We start from the raw sequence: 13,450 nt of genomic DNA, 5'->3' as shown, positions 1-13,450 counted from the left end.
GACGATAGAAAAGCACCTCATTTTCACTGCACGTTCATCTGAATATTGTGTTTTGCTTTGTTGTAATCTAACTTTGACGTGTAGGAGTTTTGCACAATGTGCATCTTTGCCTGTGTGTGTTAAAGTGTGTGCTTGTGTGAGCAGTAAACAGTGAGAGTCGACATGTGTGTGTGTGTGTGTGTGTGTTAGTCACATCTGGGAAACAGACCACGCTGGAAAGTGAACAAACCAATGTTCTCATTTGCTGTGGTTCTCTCTCCGGGGATGCATTCCTTTAAACCAAACCCTGTCCACTCCTGCTCTCAGCTCCCAGGTGCAATAATATCACAAAGTCATAATCCACAACTCTTCCAGGGTCAAACAAGTACTTTTTCCTTTCCGCCTGCATCTTTTCACCTCTCTCTGCAGACTCGGGTAACTCGTGCATATCGAACGCGCGCTTCATTTCTCTTCTTCAAGGTCTCCGCCCTTCAGCTCGGATCAGCCGAGTTTATTACAATGCGTTGGCAAATTATTCATCCCAGAAATTCTGAAGGCGAATTATCATACGGAGAAAGAACTCCCTGTCAGGCGAGCTGCGGAGTGTCCTACCTGGAAGGTCACAACCCAGTATCTCCACTCTCATGCCGATCCCAGCAGGAGACCAGCGCTCAGGGTAGAGCCGGATCAACTGGGCCAACGTCTCCTCGAAGTGACGCAGCTCCGGCGTGTCGTAGTGCGTGTTCCCTTCAAAGATCTGAATCAAAAAAAAATAAATCAATAAATCCATAAATTAACTAAAACAGCTTTGAATCTGCTACAAAAACGCTGCAGATACACCCACCTTGGGTAAACTGGTCTTGCTATCAATGATGAAATTCCAGTCCTTTCCATTCAAACTGTGTGCAACTTTGTACTTCCGCACAAACGCTCTGTTTTCACTCGTTGCTCCCGTTCCGGTGTCTCCTCCCCGTGCCCCCTGGGTAATAACTCCACGCACTGTCTTTGGAACGCCGAGGTCCACCTGGGAAGGGTTGGGGCGTGGCTTAATTAAAGACGACTGATGCACTTTATGCAAAACACCACACGGGTGTTTGTCATTGTCAACAAAAGACTTGTAAACACGCGTTTCACTCAATAACACAGATAAATTGCATTTGTAGCTCAAAGAATATGGTGATGTAAACTCAATGACGTTGTGATGTGTTCCAGACTCATCCAATTATTGCAGGAGTTAAATCCTTTGGTTGTTTGTGTTGCTTCACTTTTAGAATCAGGATTTGATTTGAAGATTCACTGCCGCAGCATGCTAACAGTGCACATCTGCGCTCTGCACAACTCTTTGGCAGGAGCTCAGAGGACGGCAAGGACAAGTGCGTGACTGCTTGGGAAACTGCTGAGTCACGTTCTTTCTTCCACGTTTGTCTTTCATTGTACAGAACTGTTAGCAGCGTACCTTCACTGTGGATTTGTCTGAATAATTGAGGGATTGCTTCTAATATTTAAAGGTATACGAAAGATAACTATATATATATATATATATATATATATATATATATATATATATATATATATATATATATATATATAAAGCCTCCTCCTCCCAATTAGAAACGCACGTTAAAGTAAAAACTCTAAAGTAAACGAACACAATGGGATCATCAATCTGTGCACTGATGAAGTAATTTAGTAGTACATGAAGCAGTTCATGGAACATCTACTATCATACAGTTCCATTTCTAATCATCGACTTCAGACAGGAATTAATTAGTAATATTTTCACCTTTTTAAGAAACACAACATGAACAAAACAACACCAGAAACACACAAAACGACAGCAAAAATACAAAATCTACAAGAAAAGAAAAATGGCAACTAAAATCAAACACAAAATAACAACAAAAACTTCCAAAATGACTCCCAAAGCTGACAAAACAGCAGCAAAAATACACAAAATTCATAAATTGACTCCAAAAACTCCTAAAATGTCAACGTAAATACACAAAAACCTAAAATGGCAAACAATGATTCCATTAACACACAAAACAATAGCAACAATACACAAATGACAAAAAAATATATAATGACAACAAGCTGAAAAGTCATAAAACTATTTTTAAAAACCCCAGAGAAATGACACATTGTTGTCTGTACCTGGAGCCATTCCTCTCCCGCCAGCGGCTGAGCCGGAGCAGGGAACCACCCGGAGCGACTGGCCACCAGACGCGCCGTCCCTGGACTCCACACCATGTCCCTGCTGGACGAGGCTGAGATCTGGGCGTCAGAGAGCAGGCCTGACAGCAGGCCCTGCAGGTTTGAACACGGTGCATCTGCAGAAGAGATGATGAGAAACTTCAGCCGCGGCCTAATACACACACACGCACACTCAGGCCGCTACACATAATCCCACCAGGGAGCTGTTAAGCCCGGCCGCAGGATTCTAGTGGCCACTAAACATTAAGAAGTTGGACTGGAACAAAGAGGAGAGGATGAGGAGAGTGAGAAAAAAAAAGAAGAAAGACGTGTAACACAGCACTTAAGCTTCATGTTCAATATGCAGTGGGAGCGCCATTAGGGAGATAAAAGCTGATGTTAAGTCTGCAGCTGAATGGACTCATGTTCAAACACTTCACATTCCACACACATATACTTAAATGTCTTTTAATGTTGCTCACGCCTTTTGTTTCTTTACAGCTGCACTGCTCACTCACTGACGGAGGGAAAGTTCTGAGCGTCAAAGACACGGAAATCAAACTCATTCAAATATGGATTGGAAAGTGGCGTAAGAAGAATAACTAGCTCAGGGAGTGTGTGAGAGGCAGAAATGAGGATTAAGGGGATCAGAAAGGTATAATATGAGGAGCGGGGGGAGGGGCAGAAAGGAAAAGAGCAGAAAATGTTTTTTTTTTAAAAAAGAAAGCTGAAGAAAAAGAGACGAATAAGAGCAGAACGCTGAGACGATGATGGAGGACGCGGAGGGTTGAGATGTTAGCCGTGCTGACGGTTTAAGAGAGCGCGGATCAAACTTTCATGCCGTTATGTCACAGCAAATGCAGGCGATGTAAATAATGAATAAAAAAGCATGGGATCTTTGTGTGTGTGTGTGTCTTCCTGTGTACGTTTCCTGCGTTTGAGGTCACCCGCTATATTTAGAAAGCACAGGTACCTGTAGACTGTAAGCGGCTAACAGTTATTTCAGCAGCAGATGCCGAGGCTGAGGCGAATCAGAGCTTCAGATGTAGCAGCGAACGGGGGAGCCATGAATGATTGATCGATGCTCATTTCTTTATACAGAGGAGCTTGCTGAGCAAAGAGGACACATCTAAGAAAAAAAAAAAGGATCTAAAACCACGAGAGTAAAACTAGGCGAGACAGCGAGGGAGCAACAAGAAACGACACTGCCTCGGAAAGGAAGAGTGCAGTTAAAGTTTCCTTTAATTAGCCTGAGGGTAGCCACGTTTCAAAGGTACGAGCCGTGGCTGTGGCGGAGTCTTAACACACATCATCCATGTGCACGTGTGTGATCATGGATTATTATGGCATATGAGGTTAAACGTAGGAGCCGATGGCAGAGAAAAGCTGAGTTGGTGTTTGTGGCTTCTGTGGTTTGTTTGTGCTTTAAACTGGACTGGGAACCACCAGCTTTATTCTGTAAATAGTAAAGAGTAGTGTGTGTTTATGTGTCCATCCTTGGTTTCCTGCAGGCCACACATACACTACATGCTTGTAGTTTTAAAACTATGTCTTTATTGATGTTGTTAAAAAAGTAAACAACATACTACACTACTACATATTACTATATTTTTGGATAAATCATACCAGAGTGAGAAAAGTGACCATAGTGTATGTTTTGGTCTTGAAATTTTCAGTTCAGAAAAGAACATAAAAAAGTACACAAAGAAAGAGAAGAAAAAGAAGAGTGGTTATTTGATTTTCCTTTTGTAAAATTCAAAAATTTAAATTTAAATTCAAAGGTCCAGAAGAGAAAAAGAAAACTTAAAAAAAATAAATAAATGAAATGTTAGAAGACAGAAACAAAACAAATGCCAATTTTTCAAAATGGTGCAACCAGAAGTGGTGTTTCAAAATAAGAGCGCGTTTGAAGACGGTGCAAAAATCATGTAATCAGAGTAAGGTTTGCTATTAATTATTATTATATTAATCATATTGTTTATTGACCTTTATATAGTCATGTGAACTTTGATACTCGACAACTGTTTCCGCAGCAACACAGGAAGTAAAGAGTTTCAGAATGTGTGAAAGGGGAAGTAGGCCACAGGCGTTTTATCCTGGTAAAGTTATATTTTGGAACTCTAAACAGGAACAAAGCTCTGTCCTCTTACACACTCTTACTTGGAAAATTGCAACTTCAGGTCGTACCATTAACAAAAACGAGCATTTTTCTTGATGCTTTTTCTGTATTCTAACATTTAAATTTTTGTTTTTAGAAACAGAAAACGAAAATCAATGTTTTTGAAAAACCCTTCTAGACCAAAAATATCTAAATTTTGTAAATCTACTAATTTTTGTGTTTTTATTATCCTTTGCCACACATACACACCTGTTATCTGACACCCGTAGAGCTCGAAGCGGAGCGCGATCCCGTTCCTCCACGTCTGTGGACGGATACGAACGAACCGGGCCAGGACCGGCTGTGGGACTCGGTTCAGAACCACCTCAGCTGGGTCCGTGTTGGCGTGGAAAATCTGAAAATGCAGACAGAAGACACACAGTGAGATTGGTGTATCTTTTCTTTTCTCTCTCTCACACACACACACACACACACTGCTTTCACACCCACCCACAGTGCGCGGCTTCGCTCGGCTTCACACACACAGTGGCGGGACCGGACAAACCAGAGACAACCCAAACATGGATCCAATGTCACCGGCCCAGCTGTCCATGTGTTTTGGGGTTAAGGGTTCAGCACTGGGAGGCTGAGAAAGCCCAACCAAGGATGAGGATTTCACACACACACACAATTCTAACCCATCCACCGACTCACACACAGCTGGAAGCCGTAGGAAGCTGTGAGACGTGACCTGACACGACCGTACACAGTCAGAAGTCCCACACAGGAACTCATCCAGGTGGGCAGGAAGGAGTTGAAATCTACTTCCCACGTTAAAGCAGCAATGCTCACTTGTTTTGCCTGGAACACTCCCTTCCTCTCCTTAGCTTGCCAAGTGGCAGCAGGGCGGGGCAGCAGAGGTCAGAGGTCAGATATAAGCAGGGCGCTCAGGTTTCTTCCTGTTTGAGGTCGGAGGAAGAAGACTCGCACAATCTCTGCGATGATGGATAGTTGGAACTCTTCTCGGCTAATGCACTTACCGGTACTTCTACGCCTGAAGCTGGAAGACGCTACAGTCACTGATACAAAGACTCCTTGTTTTAAGAAGACATCATTTGACTTAAGTAGAGAGTTAACGTTCGGCACTCACTTTGTTTTAGTGTCAGGAAACATGACAAATGTTTAACATCCTGTATACAGTAAGTTACAGCCAAAACATGCACATTAATTACAGGGACTGATTAATGGAAAGATAAGAGTGACAAGAAGAAATTCCTCATTTTTTTGGTGCATTTCCACTCTTCAAGACGATAAAACACACATAAGTTGTAACCGTACAGACAATGGGTGTCGATAAAGAAAGAATATATTATGTCATTGATCGATTGCAGAGGATACACTGTGGAATGACTGATTGAGCCTCGTGCCATCATGAGTTAATGCAACAGGATAAATCTGTATGAAACACAACGTGATGGAGGAACAGGATTAGCATCTTTCCTAACTATTTCTGTTGGTGTGTATGAGCTGAAAGCTGAAACCACACACACACACACACACAACAAAAAACCACAGGTTCCCTCTCATACATCCGGCGCACTCCGATAAGACGAGGAAGTGTCTAAACTGACTGGCTAGGCGAGGTGCTGCTGATCGTCACGGCCGTTGAACACACCAAAGAAATCGTCTTGAAAGACAAGAGGCGACGAGCGAGAGAATTAAAGATTAAAGACATCCTAACCATTAACGTGCCTACACGACTTTTTCTTTCATGCTAATGCGGGCGGACAGTGATCAAACAGAGAGTGCTCTGTGCTCTGTGTTTTCTTTTAATGAACTTATTTGATCAGATTGTGAAGATAAAAAACCCGCCTGGTTTTCACATATCTCTACTCCAGTGACCTATTTGTAAAATTCAACTCCTGCATCTCAAAAAAGATGCTCCAGAAATTCCCCTCACCAGTAGGGGTAAGAGTGATTTGACTCCAAAAACCAACTCCAGGGGTTTTATTTGATTCTAGAACCGGCCTGATTAAATCAAGAGGAGCTGACATCGGTAATACAAAGCAGCAGCGTGAGTGTTTGAACAGATAAGCGGGCCTATCTCTGCTGTATCTGCTGCTGGAATGAGGACAGACAGCTGTTATGTTTACCTAAGAGGCACCACAGTGGATGTGGGCTCTTATGGGGGTGTGAGTGGGTTATGTAAACACCTACAAACGGTTGCACAAAGACAAGTGTATCACGGGGAGCCCGCCTCATGTACACGACCAGCCTGCCTCTCTTAATCTAAAAGAAAGAGCAGCTGGGAAACAGAGAAAAATGACCGCGGGGAGTAAGAAGATCCTCCGGAGCAGAGTGAAAAAACAGACTGGGAGGGAGGCGACTGGAGGCCGAGAGTTCTGAACAGAGTGATGCATCCCTGATGGAGGAAATACTCTGTGAGTCGAAAAAAGTGTCATCACCATTTCCTTTTTCCTCAAAAGGAAACCAAGAACAATCATACTGAGAGTCGACCTTGGAAAAAAGGTTCACGATGAGTTAACGCTCCACAGAGATGTCCCATGAAATGTGCATGACATTGTGTAACACAAGCAGCTGCTTTCCTTTTGTTTTAAAAGCACACAAAGAGATGCAGCCATTGAGAGGCTCCGCCCATCCCTGCATGTTAGAGGACAAAGTTAGTTAGAAGAATGTCCCGTGGTCTGTGGTCGGGACACCTGAGAGGTCACTTCTCTGATTCCTGATCCATTACTTCCAAGGTCAAAGGTTAATGGCCACGGGAAGCAGAAAGTTACTCATTGACCAACGCGTTGGTTACATTTTCACTAACTGGGAACGAGGGCAGCTGCTTTGGAGACTGATGGAATTGAAGCGAGGGTTAATGTGGTGGATTGTCTGTCTGTCCCCGTAATCTGCCCGACAACTGCCTCTCCAACCCTAGACCCCCCCCCCCCCCCCCCCCATCCCGCCTCTCACTGAATAATTAATGCTGTCATGTTGTGTCTACTGGTTTGGGAAGTCATGAAAATATAACGAAGACCCCATTAGACACTCACACACACACGTACTAGACACACTTGGGTGACGGTCAGACTTGTTTGTGTGGACGCTGGCGAGCTGCAGGCACTGTGGGTATTTAACTATTGATGACCTCTTTGAAGAACGAGGTCACCGGGAGAAAAAAAAAAAAAACACTCGCTCAAAGAACGCCGATCGCTGCGTCGTAAACACTTTCTGAAGATCTCTACTTTCCCACTAGCATGTTTCATTCCCAGTATGAAGATGTTTAAGGAGAGCATGAATGTGATATCAACCATAGTTGAGCTCTATTAGTGCTCACATTTTATTCAACAATAGGAGTATGGGAAAAAGCTAATTTCGAAAATATTCCAACCAATCAGGGAAGTGAATTTGGTTCTAATCCCTCCTACTTCATTTGCATTATGTCTACTAGTACTATACTAGTCAATTTGAAGCCTACTATCACTACTAGTAATACAAAAATTGTCTACTAGTAGATTTGCTTTACTAGTAAGGTCTACACGAGCACAAGTACAACATTTTGCTTACAAGTACTACTAATACACTAAAAATCCTACTAGTAGATGTTTTTAGTCTAGTAGTAGCAATTGTCAAAAACATTTTTTTTTATTGCCACTACTAGTAACACAAAAATCGTATACTATTAGACGTTTTCGGTTTAATAGTAAGTACTAATCGAGCACGAGTAAAACATTTAGTTTACTAGTACTACAAGTACACTAGTAGTACTAGTAAACTACTACAAGTACACTAGTAGTACTAGTAAACCACTACTAGTACACTAGTAGTACTAGTGGATGATTTTTAGTCTAGTAGAAGTACTAGTAAAGCCAAAAGATTCACTAGTAGTACTAGTCGAGCTAATGCAAAGGAAATAAGAGGGACTATAATTCAGCTCCCTGATTGGTTGAAATATTTTCAAAAGCCAATGACAAGCCTGGATTTGCTTTTCCCCGCCCCCTGCTCACTAGTAGTACTAGTGACAGGTTTTGCTTCACTAGTAAAGTTTACTCTAAGTGTCCTACTGCGTTCTAATAAAGGCTAGAGCATGTACTATTTTAGATTTTACCCAACGTGCACATGCACACAAGCCAGAGCTCATGTGTTTACGACATTGTGAAGGAGGAACAGTTGAAACTGCAGCGTGGGCTGTTTTTCCCTCTCCAAGGTTAGTCACACACTCCAAGGTGTGTGTGTGTGTGTGTGCGTGACAGATTTAGCCCACCATGCTTTTCAGTAACACGCCACTTGTTTCACACTGGGGCCTACTGGGATTTTTTTCTCACATTGTTGATGACAGTGTGTGTGTTTTTTGCTGTTAATGTGTTTGTGTCGACGTCACAAAGATCGTGCCGTGTGCGTGTGCGTGTGCGTGCGTGTGTGTTACTATCACGACTCTACGCTGAGCGAGCGTCTCATCAACTAATGAGCTGCATGTGCGAGGAGTGTGACTCGGAGCTAACAAGTCACATGGGTGTCAAACCGTCAATGTGTTGGCACGCCAAAAACACGTGGAAAACGTCGCACACACTCGCATATATAGAAGTCTTTCTACTAATGATGACAGAACATGAATTTCCTTCATAACACAAAATCATCCTCCAATAAGCAGACGCTGAACTATGAAGTCCTGATTTCCATGAAATCCTTCAGCCTCCAGGAAATAAAACTCACATCCTGATAAAAAAAACAACACAATGAGTTCCCACACAACAATAAATGCGATGAGGTCAGAACACCTACAATCATTCACCAACTCTCCAACAGTCCAAGGCCACATTAGCTCAAAACTTAAATTTAAATAACAATTAGAAGACCCAAATCCAAAGTGATTACTGGGGCCCCCTGGTGAGAAGTGAGCTCCAACCACTTAAAGGCTCTTTGGGGGGCTTAGAACAGGCGACTGGGAGTTTGTACAGCCTGACTGACTGGTGGTGGATTAGTGGTCACGGAAGATTCAAGTAAAGACGATGGGGGACGTAAGAATACCTGGTAGACAGAAAGATCATGAAAGTCTAGAGTTTAGTTTTTTAAACGAGGCCAGATGATTATTAGTGGTTGGCAAAAACACAGAAGAGGAAACATGAGGTGCCACGCCTTGAACTTGTTTGGGATTTTAAGATCCAAATGGGATCAGTATGACCTTGTATTATTCTTTTTATCACAACAGTACAAGCTAAAACATTCGGTATCCTAATATCTTCAAGAGCACATGAAGCAACAACATGTTTTTTTTAAAATAAGCACCAAGTCGAACATTGTACCACAAGAATCTGTGATTTATTTCCGAGACGGTCAAAACACGACTGCTTGTACTTGTCCTGTTTCTAATGAAACAATGTGCAATATTTATGTTCCGTGCAGTGGTACACTGGTATTTATGTTGTGGTCTGGAACATCAGGGTGTTTATGTTGTACCTTTGATTTCCTGTTTCCTGCTACTTTTTACTACCCGACGTAGAAAAGAACAGGGATCGGAATAAAAATGACTCAGCGTTATAGAGTTAGAAACTGTGTTAGACCTAAAAAAACGCAGGAGCCGCACCTACTATCTCACACTTTACAACTCAGCTGTCTCTTATTGATCTTTCCTCCACTCTCTGACCTCCCAAACATTTCAGATTACAACATCGTGTTGATGCATCCGTCTGAGTCCGTGTCTGAGAGGGTCTGTGCGTTGGACGGATTAGTGGACTCAGATTACACACCGGGCAGACAGAGCCACGCACGCACGAGATGCAGACAAATGTGCAGATGTGGATCAGCCAGAGGTTTTTCAAAGAAAGCCGTTTCTGAGGATTGTGTGCGGGGAGGAGGAGGGAGGGGGGCGTCTGTGGAGGGTTTTAATAAATTGCACAGATGTTGACTTTCAAGTCAAATCTACATTTAACCCAGTAATCTTACATCAAATACCCCCCCACTGTCCCCACCCAAACCAATCACCGACAAACACAGACAGGGGGGTCTTGCTCTTTGTGGGTGAGGATTAACTCCCTCTTTCACTTTCCATTTTTTCTGCATGAAATCCACAGTGACCTGAACCCATAATGATGGACTAGAATTCAATTCTCCCCAGAGACAGGCTTTACTAGACAACATCCATGGACCTGCACCTAGAACACTCAAACAAACAAGAACACACAATGGCATAAACACGCCTGATGTCATTCCGAGTTGGTTACACGCGGAGGCTTATAGAACAGCGCGTGTGTTTGTGTGTGTGCGAGCGTTCAGTAAGAAAGATGATAAATAGTAAGCTGAGATAAGGGCACACAGAGGCCTTCATTGTTCTGTGTCTCTATCTTCTCCACTCTTCCTCTAACTGCTGACTCGGGTCATGACTGGGCTTTGTAAACAGTGGTGGGAGGGAAACGCTTCTTCATGCTTCCACACAGCTTGTGAATAATTGTGATTGGGAAACAATGATTTCTTGTGGGGAGTCACAAACCTTGTGGTTCTTGCCGTGTCGGTACATCATCCAGTCCTCTCCGTTGGTGCTGACCTCCAGTTTGAACGTCGTGACATGGTAAGACTTCTGGGTCTCTTTGGATACGGCGCCTTGCGTTGCGATTCCTGTTAAAACCTTGAGGAAATGAAGGTCAACCTGCACAGATAAAGAAAGAGAAATGTGGCTAAAGATCAGAGAAAAAAGAGGTGAAAAGGAACATGTGAGGATGAGAGGATTTATAGTGCTCAGAGAGCAGACAAAGCAGCTGCTGCGTCTATCCGTCACACTGGCAGCAGGGGATGGACGCCGACTGTGGTCTGCTGCTGAGGAAGCCCAGGTGGTAAATGTGTGTGTGTGTGTGTGTGTGTACACACTGTCATGTGTGCACGCAGAGGAAAGCAGGAGGCAGAGATCAATGGCTCAGTGTTTCGAATGCATTCCAAGAGAAGCACCTTCATCCATCACCATCGCTGCTCTCCGTACGCACGTGCACATTCTCTCGCGCTCACAGGCTCTCACTTATCATTAGGCCACAGTTCTTTTATCTGTGATATCTGCAGACCACGTGAATGTCAAATTTCCCAGGGTTCTCTGAGCCTGCAGAAACAACACGGCGTAGCGTCAGTGATTAAGTACCTGGATGAACTCCTTGTTGCTGTCCTCTGCGGGTGTCCATGCGTTGTCGTCATTGTTGAGGCGCGCCTGTCGTGGTAGCCAGCGATTGTCGTAGAAAGAGGTTGAGGCTGTGATTTGATCGTCACTTATCTTGCCTGACTCCATCCCGAGTGCCATGCTGCAGTGAAAGGCTGGAAGAGGGAAAAAAGCAGTGTTAACTGTATGACAACGTGCTGAAAATAAAAAAATGCAAACTGAGTTAACGAAGACAGACAAACAACAAAGCAGGCCAACAGGCGAGAGGAGACATTTATTTTCAAAGGACTTCAGAGTAATCACACTTTCCAAAGAAGCAAGAGAAGCAAAGTGAGAAGAAAGCTTTGATTTAAAAAAAAATAGCATTAAAGCAGCCGTAACTAAAGAGATCAACAAGGCAGGGGAAGCCAGACAAACAAATGATGACTAATCAGTAGAAAAAACAAGTCAAGATGAAGGGAATCGGATTGCACATCCCGTACCCTCTCAGTAACCCATGGAGTACCTCAAGGGTTGGTGCTTGGTTCCCTCCTCTTCATTCTTTATATCATTCTCAACGGACTCAAATTTAATTGTTACGCTGACGACATACAACTCTACCTTTCTACAGAAACAATCAGCCCTGGCATAGTCTCCACCCGAACAAACTGTCTCTCTGAAATCAAATCATGGATGAACACCAACTTCCTCAAACTCAATGGAAATAAGTCGGAAATCATCATCATTGGTCCTAAATCCCCCCCCCCCCCCCGCAGATCAGAAATCCTGCAGTCATTTTGGACCCTACTTTCTCTTTCCAGTCCCAGATCTGCCAAATCACCAAATCCGCCTTCTTCCACCTTCAAAACATCACCCACCTTCGTCCCACCCTCTCCAAACCTGCCGCAGAAACTCTAACCCATGCCTTCATTTCCTCCACCCACCTACAAAAACTCCAGTATGTACAGAACTCAGCAGCCAGGCTACTCACATAAACCTCCTCCATAGACCACATCACACCTGTACTCCAACAACTACACTGGCCCCCCTTAAAACAGCGTAGCCACTTCAAGATCCTTCTCATCACCTACAAATCCCTTAATAACCTGGCCCCTCCTTACCTCTCTGACCTTCTGCAGCCCTCTCGCCTGCTCTAACCTCCTCACTCCCATTGTCAAATCCAAGCACTGTACCTTGAAGGTTAAAGCCTCCCCCCAAACATCCATGCCTCTGACTTAGCACAATCTTTCAAAAGACAGTTAAATACCCACTTATTCAAACAAGCATTTAACTAATCATCACATCCACTATTGCCATTTCCTGTCTTTGATTTATATATCGCTATATAAAACCGCCATATTATTATTATTATTATCAAACTCACAGTCAGAAACTTGTTTGTGCGTCATGTTGTAGCGAGCTGAGAAGCCATCTTTCGCCACGGCCATGTCGGTGTGGAAGGAGAGGGACAGCAGGCCGGACGATGACTGGATCTCAGGAGGGATCTTTGTTCCACAGTATCGTCCAATCAAAGGCGCAACTGGAGAAAAACAATTTATAGAGAGAAGACATTGGATCATGTGGATTTCTTTCAAACAAAGAGAAAACTTTCTCATTTCAAAGTAAGAGAGGAAGTGGAGACAGACATGTTTCCAGTGGCCATGCTGCTCCAGTAAGTGTTGTCTAATGACTCACAGCATGGTCCCAGCGCCATCTCTCTTCCTCCCATCATTCCACTCCCTCCCCTAACCCTCCTGTCCATCCCTCCATCTGCCATGTGTGTCTCAGCCAGAGCCCAGCAGGGAAATCTGAATCTCTGCCTTAATGCAAGCTGCACTAGGATGAGCACGCACACACACACACACACACCGAGGATTACAATAGTTTAGGAGACAGTTTACTTGCCAGACATCAAAATCTTCCCTCCACCCGTCTCCCGTTTTTCTTTCATGCCTAAGGCCTCGTCTCACTGGAACTGGGTTACACTTTAATTTGCTCCTAATTCCTTAACTTTGAATGGCAGAACTTGTTTTCAGCTACCAAAGCTCTGGAATCCA

At 43.6% G+C, this 13,450-nt stretch overlaps 1 protein-coding gene across 2 annotated transcripts in view; it reads right to left on the bottom strand.

Annotated features, from left to right (window-relative positions):
* Window positions 1-13,450, bottom strand: part of nrp2a (neuropilin 2a) — a 59,318-nt gene that overhangs the window by 19,605 nt on the left and 26,263 nt on the right. For both annotated transcript variants that reach the window (XM_028470484.1, XM_028470491.1), the window contains exons 5-11: window positions 12,778-12,933; window positions 11,400-11,569; window positions 10,764-10,919; window positions 4,541-4,685; window positions 2,134-2,309; window positions 824-1,003; window positions 592-736 (exon numbers count right to left, since the gene is read on the bottom strand). In XM_028470484.1, the coding sequence (XP_028326285.1) occupies window positions 592-736; window positions 824-1,003; window positions 2,134-2,309; window positions 4,541-4,685; window positions 10,764-10,919; window positions 11,400-11,569; window positions 12,778-12,933 (1,128 nt within the window). The remainder of the gene's footprint in view (window positions 1-591; window positions 737-823; window positions 1,004-2,133; window positions 2,310-4,540; window positions 4,686-10,763; window positions 10,920-11,399; window positions 11,570-12,777; window positions 12,934-13,450) is intronic.

This window comes from Gouania willdenowi, chromosome 2, assembly GCF_900634775.1.
Source record: "Gouania willdenowi chromosome 2, fGouWil2.1, whole genome shotgun sequence".
Taxonomy (NCBI): Eukaryota; Metazoa; Chordata; class Actinopteri; order Blenniiformes; family Gobiesocidae; genus Gouania; species Gouania willdenowi.
This window is presented reverse-complemented; position numbering and strand designations above follow the sequence as displayed.